Below are 27,996 nucleotides of genomic sequence, written 5' to 3'. Positions count from 1 at the left end.
TTTTCGTGAGTTTCGGCCTCATAGGCTAGGCCAGAAAAGAGGCGGGACTTCGCGATCCGGGGGCGGTGTCCCCGCCGGATCAAAAATCGGAGGGCACCCGGTATCGCGGGAGCAGCGCCTTGTGGTCCCCTGGTTCCTGCTCCTTCGCTATGGCCTTCAACTTTGGGGCTCCCTCGGGCACCTCGGGCACCGCTGCAGCCACCGCGGCCCCTGCGGGTGAGTGATCCCTTCCGGGCCTTCTTCCGGGGACGAGGGGAGGCCTCTAGTCCCGACGCTCGGTCCGAGACTCTCTGGCTCGGGGATCCTGGGGTCTCCTGTCGCCGCGGAGACTGGGGCTTCGGCAAAGGGCCGGCGGCGGCAGAGTGGGCCGAGGCGGCTCCTGAGGAGGCCGCGGGGGACTCGAGGCCCAATCGGGAGCTCGCACACTGCGCGTGGGCCCCCGCAGGGCCCTGCCCTCCTGAGGTTCGCTTCCCGCCGCGGGGGAGTCGGACTCCGGGAGACGGGGGGCTGTACCTCCGTTGCCTTGCGGGAAACCTGCCTTCCGTCCCCACCTTAGCCTCCGCGATCCGCGGCGACGCGCACGTGGCTCCCGCTGCCGGGCCAGGCGACGATAAAGCTGGGGGACCCCCGGGTGCTGCCCTGCGGCCCCTTAGGTCCCAGCCCCTGAGACGCGGGAGCGCTCGCGCGGCTCCTTGGGTCCTCGCTAAGGGACTTCACGCCCCTGCTCCTTCCTCCTGTTCCCGCCTCCTCCGCTTTCTTAACTCGTTTGGAGCAGACAAGGTTTGTCTTTGTTCACTTCTGTGAAACTTCCTGCAGACTCTTCTAATCCTTATCTCGCTTTTTCTTTTTCTTCTTCCCCTCTCTCCTTTAAAATTTTTGTTTCTTTGCCTACACGCCTAGCAGGATTTGGTGGGCTTGAGACTGCCAACTCCACCGCCGGTGGGTTTAATTTTGGGGGTTTCGGATTAACTGCTAATCCTGCAGTGAACTTTAATATTGGGAATTTCGGTGTTTCTACTACCTCGGCGACTCCGTTCAATTTTGGTAACAGTCTGGCAAGTGCAGGTAGATACTGCGGGTCGTTTGTGTAACGAATGTTGGGAGCTGGAGTCCAAGAATATATTTTGTGGTTTCTAGAGTTTGGGAAAGAACAGCGACTTGTCTAATAAGGAAAGGAAATTTATCTCCTAATGTCGAAAAGAAACATTTGTTATCAAGTTTTGACTCTTAAAATATTTAGTTTGGGAAGTCTTGCAAGTTATGTTCATTTGTTGGCATTTAACTGAACAAAATATACCAAGTGATAAGAATTTGGAATGTATTATTATTATTTTGAGTAGACTATATCTTCCAAATTATTAGCTATCTCTTCCAAAGTATAAACTTAGCAGTCAGGCCCATTTTCCTGGGATTCTTGGACTCCTGCAGTCATTTTTCATTTTTCCTGCATCTTTCATTGGAATTTCATTTTATTGTCCTTGTGTTTCCCAAGGGAACAAGTCTTATACGAACAGCAGTAACCTGTCTTGTTTTTTAACCTGTATAACAATAATAATAATGTATTTCTTTGTTCAACTCAGCCGATTAATTAGTATACCTTCTATAAGATATGTAATTATAGAAAGAATCCCCAATTCTTTGAGGGATAATTAGAGAAATGATCCGAGAGAGCAATTTAATTTATTGTCATCATTGAGTTTTAAAAGGTAGGCTAGACATCTTTGCATTCGAAAAAATAATTATGAAGATTTTACTACGTAGATGGATTGTTTGAAACTCATTGGAAATTTTGCAAAACACAACCTATAATGTGTGTATATGTATAAACTTAAAATAGGTCTACGTGTACTTTACATACAATGACACAGAAAAGTCTTGTTTCTCAGCTGCTCGTATATGAATTTATTGTCCATATTCTCTTACATTATGCCACGTATGCCCATGCCAATTCTATGCAACTGGTAAACATTATTCCCTAAAACTTATTTGGGAAGTCTGGTATTTTATGCAGTTACTTGTTACTGTAGTGTGAATATCACCTTGGCATCTGATTTGAAAATGTTTTGAAGAATACGTGAAAATTCCAAAGATAAAATAATCCATTATCATTAAGATATATTTAAAGTGATCATATATCATTGTCATTTGGTATGTTTGCTTTTCCCTATTTGCTTAAAATTGGCACTGGGTAAATCAGAAACATTATTTTGAAATTTGTGTTTCTGAACAAAGCCACCCAGCTGTACTGTAATTCACCAACAATAAGTAAACGTGTTGGTTATTTGCTTGATTTCATGTTCATATGGCGTTATCACTGTTAAGTTTTGAGTTGTGATACTATTAACTGTTTTTTAACTGCTTTAATATATGTTCAACAACAACCTTCAGCAAAGGGCTGTTAGAAATTCTTGTTTACTTTTTTATTTTATATCCTTGCAGATCCACTATTACTAATAAACATTTTTGGTATTATGGAGCATAAGATCCTGACTGATATTTTTATTATGTAGCCAATTCGGAATATATCTTAGTTTTTCTATGGAAGTGAGGAATAATGAAACATTTAAGAACCACGTTCAGTACTTTACATGATTTGTTATCAAAAATGTTCAGTTTTGTACTAGTGCAAAGAACCTACAGTAAAAAGAGTGTTTGGTTGTGCCTGCGTGCAACATGCAATCTGTCTTGAGTAATTTTCCATATCAGAATTAATGATGACTATCAGACGGCTGGGTTTTTTCCTTCTTATATCTTTTATGTTGAAATATTGATGAATCTCTGTCTCTTAGACCAGAAATATATGAGAGTAAAAGTTAGAATCCCAGAAAACTTGCGGCAGAGCTCAGAGAACACAAATGATTCGAACATTTGTCTTAAAAGTCTTTTTGGCACCACATTGGTAATCAGGTAAAGACTAACAATGAGGAGAACACATGAAACAATTTTAGATTGGCTAGTATTCCCTTCCATTCACATGTCAAGTTAGATATAGTTAAGATTAATTTTGTCTCTATACTTAACCCCAAAATGAAATTTGTGTATCTGTCAGAGTTGTCCAGCTGGTTCAGAGACCTATGATAGCTCTGCCCACCTTCCCTGCCACAGCCTTTTTCACTTGTGGTTTTTTTCCCTCATCTCCTCCTTCAAGAAACACATTCTTGTTGTACAGAGATCAGTATATTGGTATGTTTTCTTTGAAAAGTTGCTTAGTCTCAGCGGAGACTAAGTAGAAATGCAAGCTAAAGTAAAATATAAATTAACCAAAGCCAAGGTTGCAAACTAGCAACACACTCTGCCATCACGATCTGTTGGGCACACTGTTTTAGAAACATTTGAATTAGCTGCAAAAACACAATTGAATTAGGGTTTAAGATTCTGTACATTTCACGTAGAAAACCTAGCTCTATTTCTCTTGGGGGAAATGGGAATATATAACACTGCTAAATTACCATTCTCCTGCAGCAATAATCTGCTGGAATTCAGGAACTGCTGCCATTTTTAAAAACAGTTCACATGGAACAGTTCCACCAGTCAGTAAATACCAAGTCTCCTCCACTCATTAATGTTACCAGCCTAAATCTTGTAGGCATTTGAATTTGCAACCCCTACTCTAAAAGTACATACATAGTCATTTTAGAGTTTGTTAAACATAATGGCAATAGGCTTAACAGGTTTTCTCAGCTGTAACTGTTAATAATTCCTTTAGTTGAAGGGTATATATTACATTGTGGTATTTCTACTTAAAATATTTAGTCGCTTATTTCTTACAACATATTGACTTCTTGATTAGTGGTTTTTTTAAAAAAATGATGTTGAAAGTAGAGAAAGGAAAATTAGATAATATATTTTGTCTTTATATGTAATAATTACTTATAAAATAATTTGAAAGAGAAATTACCTCTTAGGTATAAAAAAGATTCTATTTTATTTATCCCCTTATAATTAATTAGGTGGGTTCGGAGGATTTGGGACAACATCTACAACAGCAGGTTCTGCATTCAGCTTTTCTGCTCCAGCTAACACAGGCACTACTGGTAAGAGGACAATTTTAAGTCATTTGTAGAAGTAAATGAGCTAGAGGTCCGATTTTTTTAAAAAACTTAACTCAATTTCAATTTTTCCTTCAAAGGACTTTTTGGTGGTACTCAGAACAAAGGTTTTGGATTTGGTACTGGTTTTGGCACAACTGGAACTAGTACTGGTTTAGGTACTGGTTTGGGAACTGGACTGGGATTTGGAGGATTTAATACACAGCAGCAGCAGCAGCAACAACCAGCTAGTAAGTATGAGATTTTCATCTTCCAACATAAAACCATAATAATATAGCTAACATTGAGTGCACTGATCAAAACCCTTTAGTGGATACCTTTTTTTTGATGAATTATATGTTATTTTACAGGATCCAAAAGCTGCTTTTCATGTTTATATATGGTGATAACAAGTGGGGAGAAGACTGATTGGCATGACTAGGATTATAAGACTTCTGTGTTTTGTATCATTTCATTTAAATTTTTTGTTGTTGCTAAATAAAAATAACACAAATATAGAGAACTGCACAGAAGTCCAGCTTAATTATATATAAGGTGAACAGCCTTGTAACCACTGCCTAAGTCAGGAGAGAGACCCTGGCCAGCCGCTTTAGCAGCCCTCCACGTTCCCCTTCCAATCCCTCCCCATCAGAGGAATTACATGTCCTGTCTTTTATGGTAACCACTTCTTTACTTTTATAGTTTTGTCATTCAAGTGTGAAAGTAAAAGGTATTGCGCTATTTGTCTTAAATCTCTGTAAGCTCCCCTTTAGCTCTCTTTCTTCTTTATTTTTCAACTTGTTGAAGAAATCAGCTCATTTGTCTTATAGAGCTTTTCAGTGAGGACTTTACTGATTGTAGTTTTGTGGTATAATATAACGTATTCCTTTGTCCTCTGTATTTCTTGTAAGTTGCGTTGGATCTAGAGATTTATTTATGTTGATAGTTCAGGTATTTGTTTGCAAGACTATAGGTAGTTGTGTTGTATTTATCAAGAGGCATATAATGTCTGGATTGTCTACTATTTACGATGTTAGCAGTAGCTGTTGGTGATCATTGCGTAGATCCATTAATTCTTTAGGGGTTGCAAAATGGCTTTGTTTCAACCCTATGATTCCTTTTTTATATATTTGTGGGAATACTTCTATAAAGAGAAACTTCACCTCATTTCTATTTGGATGATTCTTTCCCTTTATTACCAGTTTTCAAAATAAAGTATTGGTTCCCTATCATTCTCCAAAGTTGACCAGTTAATTGTTTTTTAATGTCAGGAACTCAGGTATTTAAACTATTTGATACTTTTTAATCCATTGCAGTTATTAATTACCTTTCTTCATGCTTAAATGGTTCCATCTTTGTTCCGTGCAAGCCTCTTCAGCCTCTTCTACACAGTTGTACAATTGGTTTGGTAGCTTCCTTACTAGCTGGTGTGGCTGTATGTTCCAGGGTTATCTTGTATGGAATAATTTATTTACTTCTCATAACCCTATGAAATAGTATTCTTGTTATCTCCATTGTATAGGTAAAGAGAGGAAACTGAAAGATCGTGACTTCCATATACTTCCCAAGAAGTGGTATAGGAACATAAATTCACATTCCATGACTTTCAGTGTAATACTCGTTTCACTTCTCCACAGAGAAATTTGAGATTTTAAGAGAATAAAGATTTAAAATAACTATTATATATATGTCTTAAAATCACTTTTGTTTTCATTTTTCTTAGGTAACTTGATTGGCTAAAATTCATCCCACTCAGGCATTGAAGATTAGTTTATTAAACATGAATTTCAAAAATTGTTTAATCAAAAATACTAAAATAATAGTAGTCTCAGAATTATTCTTTCTGGTGTTCCAATCATTCATCTTTTCTACTATCCTGTAAAAATACAAAGTTTAATGGAAATCCAAGTAGTTAAGGAGAAGAAAGGAAAAGTGAAGTTTTTTTCTTTATTTCTTGAAATAAAACCTCCTTATAAGTTATTGTAGTTGCACTTTTGTTAGGAAAAATGGGAATTTAAATAGAGTGTTACTCATTTTCAGAATGAAAGGGGCATTCAGTTATATAGCAGCCATTTATTGAGTGTATGTTGTATGTCAGGCGTAGGGTATATATAATATATATATATACACACACACACACACACACACACATATGTATATATGTGGTTGAAAATCACTATCCCTGCTCATAGTCTAGAAGGAGATAGAATAACAAAAACATCCAATTAGATTGAATAATAAACATCCCATTATAAAAAAATAAATGCATGAAAGCACTGAAATAGACCCATAGAGGGTGCTTTGGAATGCAGAGGAAGAACTGAATCTTCACGGAATTAGCCAGTTGAATTAAAGTCGGAAAAGCATATTCCAGGCAGAGGAAATAACATTGACAAAGGCCTGAATGTGGGGCACAGCATACTGAATTTGGGACCTACTGTTGGGAAGGAGTTTGAGTTTAATCTGCAAAGGTGATGGAGCTGTTGTGTTATTTTTAAAACCCTTGCTGTATGAAGCACGTGCAAGTCTGGCTGTGCCACCTCTGATACATCTAATCTCAGTATCTGCTGACGTCCTGGACAGTATCTCTTACTCATTGAAAACTTTGATAACTGGCTCTTAGTCTTGCTTTTCTTTCCAACGTGTGCTATGAATCTGGGTTATTTTAGCGTCCACATGACTGTGTACTCAAATAGCCATGCCATCCACTTTTCATTCCAAAGACCTTCTCTGTTTCACTTTAGCCACAATTTTTACCCTGGACTTTGGCAACATCTGAAACTGTTCTCATTCCAAAATCACTAATGTGAACATCGCACCATCTATTGCTCTTTCAGCCTGCCTTTTCAGCTAGTACTTCCAATATCGCTGTTCTTTAGACCACTGACATTTTCTGCTCTTCCATCAGCTCTTTCCTGTCTTCACTATCCTCTCCAATTAGCTTAGATTCCATGTCCTTCCGTTTCAGCCCCTCTTACCAATATGCTGAACTTCCTTGTCCTTGTATCATGTCTGAAAAAACCCAAAACCTATGTAAGCCCAATTGTCTATCCAAATACTGCTTGAGAATAATCACACAATACAAAAGACTGAACAGTACCTCTAAATTCTTAATCACCAACCTCGGTTGGGTCCTCAGCATTGCCTGGGAATCCTACACATTTCTGTCTTCAACTTATTCTCTCATTTTCTATAACAGTTATTTTAAATCTTTATTCCCTTCAAACCTCAAATTTCTCTGTTCTCACTTTTAGGAGATGGCCTTGACCTCTACTTCTGAGAGAAAACAGAATCCCTCAGTGTAATTCCTTCAGCTTCCCACTGCCAGATCTATTTACCCCCGTGCCCATCCTTTTCTCACCTGTGCTCTGGGTCTCACATCCTCCTACCTTCAGGGGACACTTGAGCTATTGAGTATTCTTTCCAGCAAACCCTCCCCCCAACCCCCCCAAAAAAAGTCTTCAACTTTCCTCTAAGGAGCTTTCTCATCCAGATTTAAACAATCTGAAGTTTCTTTCTTTTTTTTTTTTTTCCTTAAAATGGAGTAACAACAAAACAGAACTACTTTAATCTCACATCTCACTTCAGCTACCATTCTCTTCTCCCTTTCTCATAAGTTACTTGAAATAGTGATGGGAGAGTGGGATTTCCCTGCTGCTGTCTTCTGTTACCTCTTAGCCCACACTAATCTAGTTTCTGTTTTCTTTGCTCAAATAGATAAGGTCATTAATCATCCCAAATCCAATGAACACTTACTGTTCTTTAATTATGAAAAATTCTAGCACACAAAAATAGCATAGTAAAGTGATCTCATATTCTACCAAATAGATTCAACAAAAGTTAGAATTTGCCACAGAGATAAAACAAATCTATTACCTCCCCCCTCACCTGCTTTTTTTTTTTTGATTGCTGAATTACTTTAAAGCAAACAAATCCCTACCATGTCATTTCACCCTTACTTTACTATACTTCTCTCTATAAACATGGACATCATTCCAACTCACAAATATAATAATTCTTTGGTACCATCTAACATCCAGTCATTCATCAAATTTCTCCATATGTCTCAAAGGTTTCTTCACTTGGTTTGTTTGAATCATTATCCAAACAAGGTCCACACATTTTCTTATGTCTCCTAAGGTTTTTTTTCATATAGAGAATTCTCCACTTTCTTTTTCCCCCCTTATGAATTGTTGCAGAAACTGTGCCAGTTGTCGTGTCAAATGCCCCCCCATTCTAGACTTGTTTCCTGTATCATTTAATTTTATCCCCTATATTTCTGGTAAAGGAAGTTAGCTTCAGGTACGTTATTAGATTCAAGTTTGACTTTTTGGCATAAGTACTTTGCAGGTGGTGCTATGTGCTTCCTACAGCATCACATTAAGAGGCTGTTCCTCTTTTAGTGACGCTGAGATTGACCAGTGGGTGCAGGTCGTGAGAGCCAGCCTGTCTTGTAAAGTTCCCCATCAGTTTCTAATGGTTTCATTCATTGATGAACGTTGCCTCACTCAGTTATTTTATTAGGAGTTGCAAAACGGTGATTTTTCTAATTCTGCCCTCCCTTCCACATTGAAATTCTGTAAAAGGATATTTTTCTTCATTCCCATAAGACTGCTTGGTCACCGTGAAATGCAATTTATATAGGAAAGGCAGGATAAATTCATTTAACTGACAATTTTTATAAGAAGTTATTGGTGGCCTGATTATTTCCAGTGGTGTCTGAGGAATTGAGATTTTTTTAAAAATTTTTTTCAAATATTTTGTAAAATGAAATTTATTAGGGTGACATTGGTTAATGACATATATAATTTTCAGGTACACAAGGTTATGATACAATATCTGTGTACTTGTTGCATGCGCCCTATCCGAAGTCTAATTTCCTTCCATTTACCATATATTTGACCCCCTTTATCTACATTGCCCTCTCCCCACATGAGTGAAATATAAGGTTTATACTTTTCAATCTGACTTATTTCACTTAGTATAATACTCTTAGGATCCATCCATGTTGTCACAAATGGCAGTATTTCATCTATTTTCTGACTGTGAGTTGGATTCCATTTGTGTGTGCGTCCGTCCCACATCTTTACCCAGTCATCTGTCAGTGGACATTTAGGTTGTTTCCATGTCTTGGCTGTTGTGAATAATGCTGCTATGAATGACGGGCTGCATATATCTTTACAAACAAACGTCTTCATGTTTTTCGAGTAAATACCCAGAAGAGGAATTGCTGGTAGTTCTATTCTTAATTTTTTGAGAAACCTCCATACTGTCTTCCTTGGTGGCCGTACTCATTTACATTTCCACCAATGTCCTCTCCAACATTTGTTATTTCTTTTCAATAATAACCATTCTACCAGGTGTGAGGTGGCATCTCATTGTGATTTTGATTTGCATTTCCCTAATAACTAGTGATGTTGAATATCTTTTCATATGTCTGTTGGCCATCTGTTTATCTTTCTTGGGAAAGTGTCTATTCAGGTCTTCTGCCCATTTTTTAATCAGATTTTTGTTGTTGAGTTCTCTATATATTTTGGATATTAGCCCTTATTGGAGGTGTTGTTTGCAAATATTTTCTCCCATTCAGTTGGTTGCCTTTTTGTTTTGTTGCTAGTTTCTTTTGCTGTGCAGGAGCTTTTTAGTTTGTAGTCCCGTTCATTTATTTTTGCTTTTAGTTCCCTTGCCTTTGGTTAGGCTCCAGTTCACAAAAATCCTTTACCTTGCCCAGCTTCTAGAGTCTCTGTATTGCTTGTCTTGTAGCGCCTTCTCCCATTTTCAAAGGCAGCCACATAACATCTTCAAATCTCATTCTGACTCTGACCTCCCTTTTCGCTTTTAAGGACACCATTGAGCCCACTGTGATCATCCAGGATAATCTCAGCTTTATTTCTTAATCACATCTGCAAAGTCCCTTTTGCTGTAAACATATTTACAAGTTCTGGGAATTGGGATGTGGATATCTTTGTGGGGGAACTATTCTGCATACCATACCTAGGATCTCAATGGATCCTTTTTTTTTTTTAAATACTAATTTGGGGATATATTTTTAGCATTAGGTGGTCTCTTCAGTCAGCCTACACAAGCTCCTGCCCAGTCGAACCAACTGATAAATACCGCAAGTGCTCTTTCTGCTCCAACGCTGTTAGGAGATGAGAGAGATGCTATTTTAGCAAAATGGAATCAACTGCAGGCCTTTTGGGGAACAGGGAAAGGATATTTCAACAATAACATTCCACCAGTGGATTTCACGCAAGAAAATCCCTTTTGCCGATTTAAGGTACTAATACTGCTTTTCATCTTCACTTGAAGAGTGTATGTAAGAGAGAATATGGTGTTTGGATTAAAATAATACCAAGAAAGCAATTGCTTGTCTTTTTGGTGTTTTTTTTTTTTTTTGGTTTTTTTTTTTTAGTACTCTTTGAATGTGGTACAATTATACTTTTGTTTTAAAAATACAGAAATTACAATATTGAAGTCATTTCTTACATAATATGTATTATTGAAAAGGACCAGAATATAACTGAGGGAAGGTGTGACTAGAATGTAGTTTATAACTGGGGTAAAAAGTATTAACAGAAGGGGAATGGTCTGCTTGGCATCTATAGAGGGGAGACGTAAAACTAGAATTGAGTGGTATTCATCTAACATTGTCCGGGAAAGCACACCCTAACCAGCAGACAGGAGTATCTGTTCTGGGTGGCATGTATAATCCAACTGTCACTATTATAGCTGGATGCCAAAGCCATTAAAACAATGTAGTCGGATTTCTTTGTTCTGATTCCATGCCTGCCAAACAACCTTCTCATTTGAATTTGACTTCTCAGAGTCTGTTCATCAGCCAGTGAGAATATTTAAGTCAATTTGTGTATTTTTCATAAGAAATCAATGTATTGCAATCCAGTTTATACTTCAGCCTCTTTTGAGGCTGTTAGTTTTGTTGGCCTATGTCAGTCTCATAACCCTAATCAGTGTGTACCTGTGTTTGGAACTGCAAAACTGAGAATCAGACCCTTGAACATGGTTAAACAAGAAGTGACCTCCTGATCTTGTTAGAAAACATCTCTTTATCTCATCACTCTGACAAAAAGAAAGCATATTTGAAATTTTAATACTTTTGTATAGTGACTAAAAGGTATATAGTAGACATAGGTTGAATATAACAATTTAATTTTTTTAAGTTGGTAAATAACATACATAGGGTATAAATTTACTAGAGTGAATTTAAAAAAATCGTGCGTTGTAAATGGTGACAAAAGAGGAGACTTCTAAGAGTAATTCTCTAGAAAGATAGTTTTTCATATTCAATATTATGTAAAAAACTGACCTGTTTCATGATGGTTTGTATTACATAAAACCCTAAAATGATGAACATTCTTTATAGTATTTGTAAGTTGTCAGTGTTATTATTTTACTTCAAAAGTATTTAATAAATCATTTCTTTATATATCTGAAACTTGAGATTCCGTGAATCTGATAGTAAAACAACTTACATTTTGGTCCATGACTTTTGCAGTCATTTTTATATAACATTCAGAGTTGTTACAACAGTGTTCAGAAACACCTAACAGTCAAATTTTTTGGAGGAAAAAGCTACTTAGTTACTCTATTGAAAAGGAAATTTTAATTTCATTTTGTAAGTTTGTTATTCTTGGGTAAAATAATTTCTTTTTATAATTGTGTGACCTCCAGGGGCACAAGGAGTTAAGAATCATTTCCTTCACTACCAGACATTAAGCTTCCCCTGTTTTAGCTGTTAATATTAAGTATCTGATTTAAGGTCTGTACATATATTTGATACCGTTTATTTTGTCATTCCACAGGCAGTAGGTTATAGTTGTATGCCCAATAACAAAGATGAAGATGGGCTAGTGGTTTTAGTTTTCAACAAAAAAGAAACAGATATTCGAAGTCAGCAACAGCAGTTGGTAGAATCATTGCATAAAGTTTTGGGAGGACACCAGACCCTTACTGTAAATGTGGAGGGTATTAAAACATTGCCAGATGATCAGTAAGTAGACGTTAAATATACTATTTATTTCTGTGTGTCTTGGTCCAAATAGAGTGATCAAGAGTGTTTTGTTGCTAAAGCACCAATTAAATCTCAGGATGTTATTTCTCAGCTAGTGATTTTTAGTATTTATATAGAAATGTTTAAAGGCTTTTTTCTTAATCTTGGTCTTTGTAACTTATTAGACGCTAATAATTTCTTAGATTTTTTCATTTAGAAACAGGAAGAAACATTAATGGCTGTGTGCAAATCAAGGGCCACAAAGACATTAATGGAAAGTTTTAACTGATTACTATTCACGTATAACTTTGTTTAACTTCCCTTGTCCTATAATTTTCATATTTAGTGGCAAGGCATTTACTTGGTGATATTTTTAGGTTAGAAGAATTATTGTTACATTAGTGAGATATAACTGAAATCAGGTTTTACTTCTTGGTCTTGCAGTAAAGCAACCCATAAACTTCAACAGAATCTCTAAAACACTTCTCGAATCTAGAAAAAATAATAACATTTACATAGGACTTTGCAACTAAGCCTTTTACAAATATTATCTTATTTGCCTCTCTCATTTTAATTTTATCATTTAAATTGATTTGCAAGTGAATATAACATTAAGTAAGGATTCCTTATTTTCTGAGATTTAAGAAAAAATATTTTAATTCCCTTTTAAAACAACCATTTCTGAATTCAGCTAGTGCCCTTTTAAAATCACCTGCTGCGTTGATATTTGTGGCTATGAGTTATGTGCTTCATATTTTATAACTTGGTTATTTTTTTCCCAGGACAGAAGTTGTCATTTATGTTGTTGAGCGTTCTCCAAATGGTACTTCAAGAAGAGTTCCAGCTACAACACTATATGCCCATCTTGAGCAAACCAATATAAAAACACAACTGCAGCAACTTGGTGTAACCCTTTCTATGATGAGAACAGAACTTTCTCCTGCACAGGTCAAACAGCTTTTACAGAATCCTCCTGCCGGTATGTTTCTAGACTCACAGCTGAGGAAATGAAAGGCTTATAAATGTATGCTTCCTCTATTTTGGGAGGTATTGGTTGGTTATTAATGTTAATGAAACCAGTTTCAGCTTATCATGTCTGCTTATTAGGGACATAGTTTTGAATTTTTTTTATTGTATTCTTCACTCATCTAGTTTTTTTATTATATAGCTAATGTTTGTTAGAAATTTTGGGACATCATGATCTAAAGAAAAATAGTCCATAGTTCATCTACCCAAAGGTAATTTACTCTTAATATGTTAGTTTATTTTTTTCTAGCTTCTCTCTTATTTTAACTGAGTCTTCAAGTAAAACTTCAATGTGTTCTCACCATAAAAGATTCAGGTAGCATGCTATTAATAGTTGTGCTTATTAGTCCTTTATCTATGATTTTAATAGAAGCATATGTACATGGAAGTCCTTAAAAAGGATTCTGCAGCTTGCCCTTTCACTTACAGTATTTCTTAGTACTTTTCACATCAGTTCAGGAAGGTAGATCTTACTCTTTTTGAAAACTGCGTGGAATTCCACGGATGTACCTTACATCACTTAACCTGTAATTTTTTTCTACCTTTTGACTATTATAAACTATTCAACCATTAACATCCTTGTAAATACGTCTTAGGACACATAGGTATGTATTTTTTTAGAATAGATCTCTGATAATGAAATTTTTGAGTCAAGATTATATATATTTTATATATTGTTAGATACTGCCAAGTTGCTCTCCAGAGCAAGTTCTACATAACAAGAATGTGTTGTTTTTCTCATATTTTTCATTTTTCTAGTATTTTCTCATTTTGCTGTTTTGTCAGCAGTGAAGATTGTGTCTTTTAATTTTGCCGCACTGATGGCAAAAAATTAATATCTATTTTCATTTGCATTTATTTCCCTGATTACTAGTAAAGTTGAGCATCTTTTTGTATGTTTATTAGCCACATGTTTATATGTTTTTGTGAACTACCTATTCATGTCCCTTGCCCGTTTTCTATGAGGTTTTTTGGTGTTCTTTCTGATTTATTGGAGCTCTTTCTATATTCTGAAGGTTAATCTATTATCCCATAGGTTATAGGTATTTCCTTTCTATCTACACTTTTTAGTTTTATCTTAGAAAATTTTTTATTTTTGTAGTGGTCATATTTGACAGTCATTTTTCATTATAGCTTAAGGGTCTTGTGTCTCACTTGGGGAAGGCCTTTCCCATTCAGGTATTATAAAAATGGAAAATAGTTTCTTTTAGAAGAAATATTTCTTCTTTGTGGTAGGTGTCGATCCTATTATCTGGGAGCAAGCCAAGGTGGATAACCCTGATTCTGAAAAGTAAGTGTACCTTCATCTTGTTTTCATATAAGCACTAGTATTTGCTACTAGCAAAGCAAACAGATAAAGCTATTTAATTCTTACGTTTGAGGTGGGTTTAATGTTTGAGGTGGGTTTATTTTCATTTCTATTGCTTTTCATAGAATGTCGACTATGGTAAGGCAGCATAGTGTGGTGAAAACATTAAAATCTGAGCCAGTACCCTAATTATGTTTGCTTTTAATAATTAACTTCTGAGTGAAGTGTATTTCCTTATTTGTAAAATAGGGAGGTTGAATAAAATCTCTGGTGTAACACTGTTGATTTCATAGTCATAGATCTGCCTTCAAATCCTAGAAATTAATGTGAAATTATATGAATGTTATTATGAAAATCTTCTTGTATTTTGTAATAATAGACATAAGGTCTGAAAATTGACCACTTGCATTTCTTCAGGTTAATTCCTGTACCAATGGTGGGTTTCAAAGAACTTCTTCGAAGACTGAAGGTTCAAGATCAGATGACTAAGCAGCATCAGACCAGATTAGATGTAAGCATTTAGCTTCATTCTCTGGCCCTGGGAGTAGTATAATGGATCATAGACATTTCTTTTTATCATGTGTTATTATTTTATCATGTGTTATTGTAGGGAAGCAATACAGTGTCTATTGCAAATTAACAATTACGGTTTTATACAACTACTTTATTATGGTCTCCAAAATGATGTAAATCTGATTTGATATATTTTAACAATGAATTTAAAATATTTGGCTTAGCAAATTGACCTTCATTTCCAGTTCCAGCCAGAGAATGCATATTATTTGCTTTATTAAACACTTTTATTTATGGGGCCTTATGAAAACGAAGGCTGCAATTTTGATTAAGTTGTCATAGTATAATTGTAGGCTGATGAAGCAGATTTAAATTATTGAATACTTAAATCTACATAATATTTTATAAAGTAGACTTTTGTAATTGAATACCTAAAGGTTCTTAGAGGTCACCTCCAAATTCTCTAAACGGAATTTCTACTGAGATATTCATTCAAATTCTGTTTGAGTAATGCAAACTTACTATTTTATGAAGGAACCCATTTCATTGTCAGCTATCTTTAATTGATACAAATTCTCTTTCTTACATTGATCCAGTATCTGCTTTACTCTAATTTTACACCCATACTCTCTGACATTACTTTGTAGGTAATCACTGCTTCCTATGACAGCTGTACAGATATTTGAACATCATAAACGTTCTTCCTATTTAGTATTCGCTTCTCTGGCTGAAAATTCCAGCATAGGTTTGCATGTGACATGATTTCCAGACCTTTCATTAGCTTAGATTTTCATTGATTTTTCTTTAGTTTTCTGTTTATAATTTGATTAATTTCTGCTCTTAACCATTTCCTTTATTCTGTTTGCTTTATTTTTCTCTTTTTAGTTTCTTAAAGTAGCAGTTCAGGTTATTAATTTGTCTTTTCTAATATAAGCATTTAATGCTGTTAATTTCCTTCTAAGCACTGCTTTACCTGAATTCCACAAATTTTGATGATGTTGTATTTTCATTTTTGATCCATTCAAAATGTTTTCTAATTTCCCTTGAGAGTTCTATTTGACATTGGGGTTTTTGACCAATGGATTATTTAGAAGTGTGTTTCATTTCTAAGGGTTTGGAAATTTTCCTGTTATTCTATTGTTATTTCTAGTCTAATTCTGTTATAGTCAGAGAACTTTGTAAATTTCAGTTCTTTTTAACTTTGTTAAGGTTTTTAACCCACATACATGCCTTTGAAAAGAGTGTATTCTCCTGTTCTTGGGTGGAGTTTTCTGTTAGTGTGAAATCCAGTGGTATATTGTTCAGTTCTTCTATATTCTTACTGATTTTTCTGTTTAGTAGTTCTATTGTGAGAGTTGAAATTTCTAGCTATAGTTGTTGATTTGTCTTTTTCTCCTTTTCATTCTATCAGTTTTTTTGCTTCATGTATTTTGAAGGTCTGTTGAAAGGTACATATGTATCTAGGATTACATTTTACTTTTACATACTACATTTACTTAGCAAATTTATCTTTTATTATTATATAATGTCCCTCTTTATCCCTGATAATATTCTTTGCTCTGAAGTCTACGTTCTTTGATTTTTAACATAAAAACCACTGTAGCTTTCTTTGGATTAGTGTTTGCTATGTCTTTCTATCCTTTGACTTTTAACCTCCTGAACAGTCATGTGCTGCTGAAGGACAGGAATACATTCTGAGAAAGATGTCCTTAGGAGATTTCGTCATTGTGCAAACATAAAGTGCACTTACACAAACCTTGATGGTATAGCCTGCTACACACCTAGTCTATGTCTATATGGTACAGCCTGTTGCTCCTAGGCTACAAGTCTCTACAACATGTTACTGTACAAAACAACATAAGATTAAATCAAGAACAAAAGAAAATGATGTAATCAGGAGATGTGGTATACACGAGATGTATGAGGCTGCTGCCAGCGTAACTCAGCATTCTGCTTTACAGCAAACTTTTTTTTGTAAGTAAGAAGAGTAGAGTCTAAAATAATGATAAATAGTATAGTGTATTAAATACATAAACCAGTAACGTAGTTGTTGATTATCAAGTACTATGTACTGTATGTAATTTATGTGCTGTACTTTTATACGACCGGCAGCACAGTGGGTTTGTTTACAACAAACATGTGAGTAATGCATAAACTATGACCTTAGGACAATGAGGACATCATTCTGCGATAGAAATTGCTCAGCTCCATTATAATCTTAGGAGACCACCGTCATTGACCAGAACATCGTTATGCAGCCATGACGGTATCATATTTAAAGCGAGATTTTTGTAAACAGTATAAAGTGGGGGTTTAGGCCTACCATTTTATTATTTGTTCCTTGTTTTTCATTCCTGTTTCTCTTCTCTGCCTTTTTGGCTATTTGAACATTTTTTAGCATTCTATTTTTGTCATTTCAACTGTCAGTTTTTTTAAGGGTTGCTCTAGGGCAGTTCTCAGTGGGGGGTTGTGGTGGTGGTGATTTTGTCCCCCAGGGCACATTGGCAATGACTGGAGATTTGTTTGGTTGTTACAACTAGGGAGTGCTATCGGCGTCTAGTGGGTAGAAGCCAGGATGCTGATAAGCATCCTACAGCGGACAGTACAGTGCCACTGCAACAAAGCATTACCTGGCCCAGATTAGCACAGGCGTACCTCATTTTATTGCTCTTTGCTTTATTGTGCTTTGCAGAAATTGCATTTTTTACAAATTGAAGGATTGTGGCAACCTTGCTTCCCCAGTAGGTGTTAAGGCACCATTTTCCAACAGCTTTTGCTCTTCGTGTCTGTCACATTTTGGTAATTCTCACAATATTTCAAACTTTTTGATTATTATATTTGTTATGGTGATCTGAGATCAGTGATCTTTGATGTTACTATTGTAATTGTTTTGGGGCTCCATGAACCATGCCCATGTAAGATGATGAACTTAATAAATGTTGTGTGTGTTCTGATTGCTCCACCAAACAGTCATTCCCCCATCTCTTTCCCTCTTGCCCTCTCTATTCCCTGACACACAACAATATTGAAATTAGGCCATTTAATAACTCTATAATGGCCTCTAAGTGTAAAAGTGAAAGGAAGGGTTGTATGCCTCTCACTTTAAATCAACAGCTATTATAATAGAAATGATTAAACTTGGTGAGGAAGGCACGATAAAAAGCTGAGATAGGCTGAAAGATAGGCCTCTTGCCCCAGTCAGCCAAGTCGTGAATGCAAAGGAAGTTTTTGAAGGAAATTATAAGTGCTACTCCAGTGAACAAATGATAAGAAAGTGAAACAGCCTTACTGCTGATAGGGAGAAAATTATAGTGATCTGCATAGATTAAACCAGTTATAGCATTCCTTAAGCCAAAGCCTATTGCAGAATAAGGCCTTAACTCTCTTCAATTCTATGAAGGCTGAGAGAGGCGAGGAAGCCACAGAAGAAAAGTTTGAAGCTAGTAGCCGAGGTTGGTTTCGTGAGGTTTAAGGAAAGACGCTGTCTCCAAAACATAGAAGTACAAGGTGAAGGAAGCATCAAGTGCTGATACGGAAGCTGCAGCAAGTTATCCAGAAGATCCAGCTAAGATAATAAATGAAGGTGGCTACATTTTTTAAAGACATAATGCTAGTGCATACTTAATAGACTGCAGTATAGTGTAAACATGACTCTTTTCTGCACTGGAAACCAAAAAATTTGTGTGACTCTCTTTATTGCTGTATTCACTTTATTGTGGTGGTCTGGAACCGAACCCACAGTATCTCCGAGGTAAGCCTGTGCCTGTAGCGCTCAAGTTGAGAAACACATCGCTAGACATCGTAATGTATGTGCTTACGCCAGAGCTCATAGGCTTTCCTTGGAGCTGTCAGCATGATGCTCACTTGCAGGTTTGGGGCTGTGTTGAAACCAGACGAGGGGAATACCTGAGGGGGAAAAAATGGTAAACTCACTACCGGTTCCGTGGTACTTCATCCCTGGTCCTCCTGCCAGTATTTATTTTCAGAGTCAAATAGTTGTCCAGGCATTCTGTTCAAATTTTATAGCAATATTCCATCGGAGAGGACAGAGTGGCATGTCGTACTTAGTTCATCTTGTCCAGAATTGAAATCGTTCATGTCTTTTGCGAGTTTTCCTACTGGGCTTCATATCTTTCCTTTATTCAATTTCAGTTCATTTATGGTAGATTTTAATTCCTAGTCTGTTTATAGCATTGCAGATATCGCCTCCTATCTCATCTGTCTGTCTTTGGTGTCCTTAGTTGAACAGAAAACTTTAATTTTAATTAACGATATTCATCAGTTTTTTGCTTTGTGTTTTCTTTTGGGGAATTTGCTTAAGAAATGCTTTACCCCAAGATCTGAAAGTCTCCTACATTTTTTTTTTCTAATATTTTAGAGTTTAACTTTTAACATTTGGGTCTTCTGTCCTCATGGAATTCAGCTTTATATATAGTTAAGCGGTTTATGAACCCAACTTTATTTTTCTCTAAATAGTGGGCCAATTTTTCCAATGTCATCTACAAAAAATTGATATTTTTCCCAATGATTTATCAAACCAAGTTCCCATATAAATGATGTAGCCTGTTCTTAAATAAGTTTCCAGTGTGTTTTTTGTTTTTTTTTAGTGTTATGACTTTGGAAGCATATCTTAATATGTGGTAGAGTGAATCTCCAATATTCTTGTTTTCAGAATCTTTAAAGGTCTTTATGGATATTCTACAAATTTTAAAGTCAGTTTTTCGGAGTGTTAAGAGTTTTATTTGGAACTGTGTTAAATGTAAAGTTTGTAGAAAATTGAATCTTAACATTTTCATGACTGAATTATTTAATATTGTTTCTTTACTCATTGAGGTCTTTTATATCCTTTGAAACAGTTTTAAAATACTGGGATGTGGAAGGTGCCTAGGTCACATAATACAAAAAAACATGGCCTGGCATTGGAAAGTTTCCTTGAAAGGTGACATGTACAGGTGGACATGCTAAAATATATCTTGCACATCTTCTTACCTTTTATTTTAATATCTCAGTACAAGCCAATGCCATAGAATGATTACTTATGATAGGAACAATTATGGGATTAGATTCTGATTTGGAAACTTTAATGAAATGGGATTTTAACTCAGTCTGTAAGGTTAATACTTCATCAGGCAGAACAGTGGGATTTCAGGCCAAGCAAAGAGCAAGTCAGATATCCAGAGGCATAAAAACATATTCGGCTATGTAATTAATATCCTTCCTTTCCCCCCCACTCTGATCACTCCCTCCAAAGTATTCTGTTAACAGTTAAGAATTGGACTATATTTTCTAGAAGTAGTTAGATTTAATTGTCTCTTAAGGTCCCTCCTGAGTGTCACTTTATAGATCTTTTTCCATTTATAGCCTAGTTGTTGGCTCTGTTCTATAAAATTACTTCAAATTCCTTAATTATTTCTGAAGTATATGTTTTATTTTTCTATACACTTTGCCTCATCACTAAACTTCCTGGAGCTCTAAATAAATTTTTGAATGGTACATTTTAATTTTTAAATGTACATAGATGGAGAAATATAAAGGTATATTTAAAAGGAAAGGGTTTGTATTTTGAAGGATAAGTCTCAGGCTTATCTGAGAAATTAGACTTTGTATATTGGTAAATACTTGATAAATAGTTGTGATAAATAGAACCTGATAAACAGTTGTGATATCTATACTTGATTTACCTTTAAAAAAATGTTTTTAAACAGATCATATCGGAAGATATTAGTGAATTACAGAAGAATCAAACTACAACTATGGCCAAAATTGCACAATACAAGAGGAAACTCATGGACCTTTCCCATAGAACCTTACAGGTAATAATTTGGATTTTTTGTTCAACATTTATAAGACTATATGTGTGGTAGAAGTGCTAAATATGAATTTTTGCAATAGACAAACAGACCAAAAGGTACTACTAATAGTGTGAAACTGAAAGTACCAAACTTTCTCAGCAAAACCCGGAAGTTGAAGGAGTGGTCTCACAGGACTGGGTGAAGAAAGTTAAAAATATTCCAAAATTCACCTCTTACTGAGAGGGTAGGGGGAAAGCAGTAAATAAATAAATAAATCGTCTGATGTAAGGAAAGCATGCGTCAGATCAGTATCTGGTTTTCATAAAGATAAAAAAAATACATATTTGATTTTGAGTGCTAGAAAAGGGAGTGTAACTATTAACGGATTAAAAAGAACAATAGAAATTCTAAGTTAACAACAGGAAATAAAAGCATGAATAGAAAAAAAAAACAAATTATCAACTATCATGAAAACAGAAACACATACCAGAAACAGTGGGATACAGCAAAACCTGTATCCAGAGGAAAATTTATAGTCTTAAAAAAGTGTTCATTTTTAAAATACAAATACAAAAAAAATAAAGAACTTAGTATTCATTTTAAACCAAAAGAAGCCAGTGAGAAATAAAGATGATGTAAAATGAATGAAACCAAAAAAGTTAACCGTAGTAGAAAGAATAAATTGAAAAGCTGTTTTTTTGAAAAGACCATTAAAGGTTAAACATCTCAGGAATCTGAAGAAGGAAAAGAAAAATTTGTGAGAAAGGAGACATTACCACAGATATACAGAACAGAATGATACTATGTGCAGTTCAAGGCAACAAATTTGTACACTAGAGGAAAAAGATAATTTTCTAGGAAAATTGAAATTACCAAAATTAATCCACAGAGAGGTAAAAATCTTAAATAGGCAAATACCATAGAAGCAATTGGGAAAGTTATTAATTGGGAAAATGCACCAAGTCCTTATAGTTTCATTGCTGAATTTTGTTTGACTACTAAAGAGCTAATTCTAAAGTTATTTTAATTATTCCAGACTAAAGGAAAAGTATAGACAGCTTCCTCATCTTTAAAAAGTTTTATTGAGATGTAATTCACATACTATACAATTTACCCATTTAAAGTGTACAATCTGGTTTTTAGTATATTCAGTCTTGTGTAATCATCACCACAATTTTAGAATATTTTCATTACCCTAAAAAGAAACTCCATACCCATTAGCAGTCACTCTCCATTGTATCCCAAGCCCCCCAGCCCCTTCTGTCTCTATGGATTTGCCTGTTCAGGACACTTCATAAAAACAGAATCATACATGTGGTCTTTTGTGACTGGCTTCTTTCATGTAGGCTCACGTGTTGTAGCATGTAGCAGTACTTTATGCCTTTTTTTATTGCTGGATAGTATTCCATTTTATGAGTATACCACAATTTTATTTTTCATCAATTGGTGAACACTTTGGTTGCTTCCACTTTGTGGTTATTATAAATAATTTTACTGTTAACACTTGTGTGTAAGTGTTTACATGGTCGGATGCTTCCATTTCTCTGGATACATAAATCTAGGATTGGAATTGCTTGATCCTATGGTATCTTTACCTTTAACTTTTTAAAGAACTGCTAAACTGTTTTCCAAACCAGCTGTACCATTTTTCATCTCTGGTTTTAGTACCCCAGAGTAAAACCTATAAACAGACCCTTCTAATAGAGATGCAAATGATGCTAAGTTAAAGAGGCCAGGCTTAAAGGCTGTATATATCATGATTCCATTCATGATGACATACGCTAACGGCAAAACTAGGGACAGATAACAGATCAGTAGTTGCTAGCGGCAGGAGGTGAGGGGAGAGGAGTGACTTTAAGGGCAGGAGGGAACTTTTTGGGGAGATAGAAATGTTCTATATCATGACCATGGTGATGGTAACATGACTGTCAAAATTCACAGAATTGTACACCAAAAAGGGTGAATTTTGTTGTATATTGATTATACCTCAATATATCTGACCAAACAAACAGAAATGCAGTAAATAATTCTAAATGAAGTATAAGCAAAGAAAATCCAGCTATTTACCAAATTCTAAAAGAATATACTGTGACTAAGTATGGTTTATTTCAGGAATGCAGGGTTGGTTCAGGAATGCAGGGTTGGTTCTATAACAGGAAATCTATCAGTATAATTTTACACCAACACATTAGAGGAAACATAAAGGCTGTTACCAAAAATGAAGAGCAAATATTCTAAGAAGCAAAGCACTAAAAATCAATTGAGAAAATAAACCCTGATACCCAATATTATTATTCAGTGTTATCTTGGAGGTTTTCATTAATATAATGAACAAGCTAATTAAGTAACTAATGTAAACATTGGAAATGAGATTAAATTATCTTTTTGCAGGTGACAAGATTGTATAGCTAGAAAAACGAAGGGAATAAATTATAGAAAGTGGTAAGATGGCTGTATACAAGATAAATGTATAAAAGTCAGCATTTCTTTATATTATAAATGGAAACGAAAATATTCTATTCACTGAGGAATAAACTAAAATACGTAGGAATAAATTTATTACTGAAGTCTAAAATCTGAATTAAAGTCTTTACAAATAGACAGGTAAACCATATTCACCGATGAGAAGACTTCATATCCACTTTATGAAACTTCAAAATGAATTACAACTTTAAAAAATTGATTAAAATCTTTTCAGTTCATGAAGGAGGATAAGTGATTTGAGAGTAGCTGCTGGGGAACAAAAAAAATACGCCTCACACCAAATTTTACAACCTATTTTAAAGCTCTTGTAATCAAATCAATGTGGGATTGGTATAAGATTGGACATAAAGATCCATGAAATAGAATAGCGAATCCAGAAATGTAATGCAAGTATATCTTAAAATTTAATATGACAAAGGTGGCATTTCAATTCAGTGGGTGTATTGAATAAATAATGCTGGAGTACCAGGCTATCCATCTGGAAAAAAGTAAAACTGGACCGCTGTTATCATACCATACACCAAAAAAAGATGGATTAAAAACTTTAAGAAATTTATGAGGCTAGGGATTGAAGAGACTTTTGGCCAGAAAGCCAGAAACTATGAAACAAAATTGGCTACATGAGAATTAGAAAATTTTGTATAGCGAAAGATACCAGAAGCCATTTGTCAATAATTAAGTGATAGGTTTCAGAAAAAAAACATTTGAATTTGGAAACAGCACTGATTTTAGCTGTAGTGTTAAATATTCATATTATACAAAGGGATCCTATAATTTGGGGGGAAAAAACATGTATGGGCAAAGAGTGTATACAGGCAGTTCATAATATGGAAATTCAGATTAAAGATAAAATTTGAGCTCCCTTTGCCCTCATTAGGTTGGGAAAAAATGTAAACACCACAACATTTTGCTGACAAGAATGCAGGGGAAAGGATACTCTCTTATGTGGCTGATGAATTTAAATTATTAGGACCTTTTGAGGAAGCAATCTAGTAGCTTCTGTCAAGATGGAAACACATACTTTTAAACCCAGCAGTCTCATTCTTGGGGTCTATACCAGTAAATAAAGGTAATATAAAAAAATGTTTATTATAGCCTTGTTGATAGTGTCAAAACTTGAAACAAAATATATGCCCTTCAGTAGAAGAATAAATTATTGGTTAATAATGCATGAAAAATTATGCAGCCATTGAAAACAATATCAATGTACTAATGTAACTTGCCTGATAAAAATGGATAAACAAATTCAAATCTTGAACTGTTAAGATTCATACTATATTATTAGTGTATCATTCAACTGATTTCTTTCAACAACTGATTGTAATGAAATTACTTGCATAGCTGAAGAGAGATGATTTATTGGTATTGGTGGGTTGTCTTTGTATAGGTCCTAATCAAACAGGAAATTCAGAGGAAGAGTGGATATGCCATCCAAGCTGATGAAGAGCAATTGCGAGTTCAGCTAGACACAATTCAGTGTGAACTAAATGCACCTACTCAGTTTAAGGTAAGCACTTACAAGACCACAAAGCTAAAATTTGTTTCTGGTGGATCTTTAGAAAAAATGGTACTTGGTCTTCAAAAAGAGAAATTTTTGTTTTTTGAAGTATTTGTTCTCTTTAATCAAAATTTCCTTTCTAAAGTAGATTCTTAAATATGATGTTTTTGCCTTGTATTAATATTTCAAATACTGTACAGAGGGAGAATTAGACACCTTTAATAAAGTAGTACTCATCTTTTAAAGGAAAACATTCTCTTTAGAAGTGGTTGCTGTTGTTGGCAGTTGTCATTGAACTCAGTCTTATTTTTAGGGCCGACTGAATGAATTGATGTCCCAAATCAGGATGCAGAATCATTTTGGAGCAGTTAAATCTGAAGAAAGGTATTACATAGATGCAGATCTGTTACGAGAAATCAAGCAGGTAAGTGTTGCACTAGAGTGCACTTTTAAAAAGGTGAATTCACCACTTCACATCCCTTAAGATGGCTATTATTCAAAAAAAAAGAGAAAAAAAACTAAAAAGAACCTCAATAACAAATGTTGATGAGGATGTGAAGCAAATGGAACCCTCTTGCATTGCTGGTCGTAGTGTAAAGCGGTGCAGCCATTGTGGAAAACAGTTCCTTAAAAAAACACCTGGAATTACCATATGATGCAACAATTCTACTTCTGGGTATATACCTAAAAGAATTGAAAGGAACTTAAACAGATACTTGGATACCCATGTTCATGGCAGCATTATTCACAATAGCCAAAATGTGAGAGCAAGCCAAGTGTCCACAGATGGATGAATAGCTAACCAAAATATGGTGTATACATACAACGGAATGTTCTTCAACCTTAAAAAGGGAAGACATTCTGACACACACCACAACCTAGATGAACCTTGAAGACATTATGCCAAGTGAAATAAGCCAGTTTAAAAGGACAGATGTTTTATGATTCACTTACATGAGGTATGTAGTGTGTTCCAATTCACAGAGTAGGATGGTGGTTGCCAGAGGCTGAGGGGAAGGGAAATGGGGAGTTAGTGTGTAATGGGTACAGAATTTCAGATTGGGAAGATGATTGTTTCACAGTGTGAATGTACTTAATGCTACTGAATTGTACACTTAAAAATGGTTAAAATGGACATTTTTGTCATGTATATTTTACCATAATAAAAAATAAATCTGTCTCTTACCCACCTCCAAAAAAGATGAATTCAGAGGTTACAGAGGCACGGAAGTTCCCTCGACCCTGCGACTCAGTGTGTAGGCAGCGTAGTTCCGGCACCTGCCAGGTCATTAGAAATGCAGAATCTCAGTCTTTATTCCAGACCTACTTGGTCTACAGTTTATCAAGAGCGGGGAGTGATTTGTATGCAAATTTTAAGAAGTAGCTGCTCTGTATCATATCTTTCCAACTTGTATCCCACATATAAATTATAAATATGTGGATTATTGATCCCATCAGCGGGCCTGGCTGAACATCCAACCATTTGTCTAAGGTTCACATTGTATTAATAAGTTGGGAAGTACTACTGCTCTAGCTTATTTTCATTAGTATAAATACAGATTCATTTAATGAGAGCTGTCCAACCATTGACTGTGTCTAAACAATATATTCAGATGGTAAACTCGGTGGAACATATTAGGTAGGACTGTTGGCATGGTCCTGAGGATTTTCGATGGTTATAAATATCAACAATTCTGATTTTATGATGTGCTTTAGAATGGATATTGCCATTTTATGCAATTAAAAACTAGTTTGGCTTCTAGGTTCTTGGAAGGTATACACGCACTCGATTATATTCCATTGTAAATATTTGCAATAAAATTAACTGAAAGATTCTAACATAGTGGAATAAAGAACTGTATTAAAGAGTCTATGTATGCAATAAAAGTGCGAATAGTATAAACACCTACCTAAAATGGTGAAAAGCAGAATAGTTTTGGGGTTGAATCACGGCTTATCACCTAGTGTATGAGCACATTACTTACCTGTATCTCAGTTTCTTTATCTATAGAAAAGAGGTAATAATAGTACCAAAGTGTGCGCAAAAGGATTTTAAATGAGTTAAATTAGTTAATATTCATGAAGCTTTTAAAATTCCCTTAACACCTGGGAGGGACTCTTAAAAATGTTAGCAGTTACAGTTATCACCATTATCATCACTATGTACTTTGTACTGCAAAACATGAAAATTCTGTTTCCAGAAGGATTATTTTGCTGGTCATCTATATTTCCCTTTTGCGTTGTTTTAATATCATACATTTGTTTTTTTATCAAAGATTGATAAAAGGAATCTAAAAAACATCTGCATGTTCTGTAAAATTTGTTGAAGATATTTTTCATTTTATATTTGTATTGCTTTCTATAATATGTATTTTACTGTAGGTCATGTACAAATGTTAGCAAAAGATACAGTACAACATTTAAATATGCATGCCCACTATATTTAGAGCAGCTAAGTGCTGTGTTGCTAGTCCTTTTCCTATGAGTAGCTTGCAGTTTAATAAAGTATTAATATATTTTTAATTTCTTCCAGCATTTGAAACAACAACAGGAAGGCCTTAGCCACTTGATTAGCATCATAAAAGATGATCTAGAAGATATAAAGTTGGTAGAACATGGATTGAATGAAACCATCCACGTCAGAGGTGGTGTCTTTAGTTGACAGTTCACAAACTTGTGTTAAAGATTTGTGAAATGAATCTTCTTGCTGCGTCAGACCACATGGGGGAAAATAAAAAGAAAACAGTCCTCTCCTGGCTTGGTTTTGAGGTTACTGACAAATTACTGTTCTTGAAAACTGAAGTAAGTCATTTCACAGCTCTTCAAAGACAGCCTTTGAAAGATAGCAAACTGCTGTTATTTACTTTGAGAAGTACATAATTACCAAAAATATGTACAATTGTACATTTTTACAACAGCATTTCTCTTAAAAATAATCATTACTTAATGATTATTTTTCCATTGAGCCTGTACTCTGCTTTCCATAGCAAGTAAATATGAAATACCTACTTTGCACAGAAACTGTGATTACTTGGTTGTCGGAGATTCGTACTTCAGAATGTAAATGTACATCAGTTTTTATATTTGTGAATTCATCTGTGGGAGGAGTAAAGAAAATCGAAGAGTATTTAATGATTAGTGTGGTTTTCTTTTCATTTATAAAGATTTGAAAATATATTTTTATATTATTTTACTTATTTGGAATTTACAGACCACACCTAAGCAATTAGGATATAACAAAATTACATTTTATCATTTTATGCAACTTTTTGTTTAAACCTTTTTATTTCTAAAGATGAAAACAAATAAATTCTTGATTGTAATTACTTTTATATAAT

General features: G+C 35.1%; 1 protein-coding gene across 2 annotated transcripts; it reads left to right on the top strand.

Annotated features, from left to right (window-relative positions):
* Nucleotides 1-49: 49 nt before the first annotated feature.
* NUP54 (nucleoporin 54) lies at nt 50-27,785 on the top strand. 2 transcript variants are annotated; one of them, XM_019720455.3, is made up of 13 exons: nt 55-216; nt 904-1,065; nt 3,951-4,034; nt 4,130-4,279; nt 10,079-10,305; nt 11,849-12,036; nt 12,819-13,015; nt 14,299-14,353; nt 14,789-14,882; nt 20,590-20,697; nt 24,548-24,667; nt 24,972-25,082; nt 27,192-27,785. In XM_019720455.3, exons 1-13 carry the CDS (start codon nt 150-152, stop codon nt 27,318-27,320), a joined length of 1,692 nt encoding a protein of 563 aa, XP_019576014.2. In that variant the 5' UTR covers nt 55-149; the 3' UTR covers nt 27,321-27,785. The 2 variants fall into 2 exon arrangements, with proteins under 2 accessions (XP_019576022.2, XP_019576014.2); XM_019720463.3 differs by lacking the exon at nt 904-1,065 and having other exon boundaries at nt 50-216.
* The last annotated feature ends 211 nt before the right edge of the window (nt 27,786-27,996 follow it).

Source organism: Rhinolophus sinicus, chromosome 1 (genome assembly GCF_057876585.1).
Source record: "Rhinolophus sinicus isolate RSI-liver-muscle chromosome 1, RSI-T2T, whole genome shotgun sequence".
Lineage (NCBI taxonomy): Eukaryota > Metazoa > Chordata > Mammalia > Chiroptera > Rhinolophidae > Rhinolophus > Rhinolophus sinicus.
This window is presented reverse-complemented; position numbering and strand designations above follow the sequence as displayed.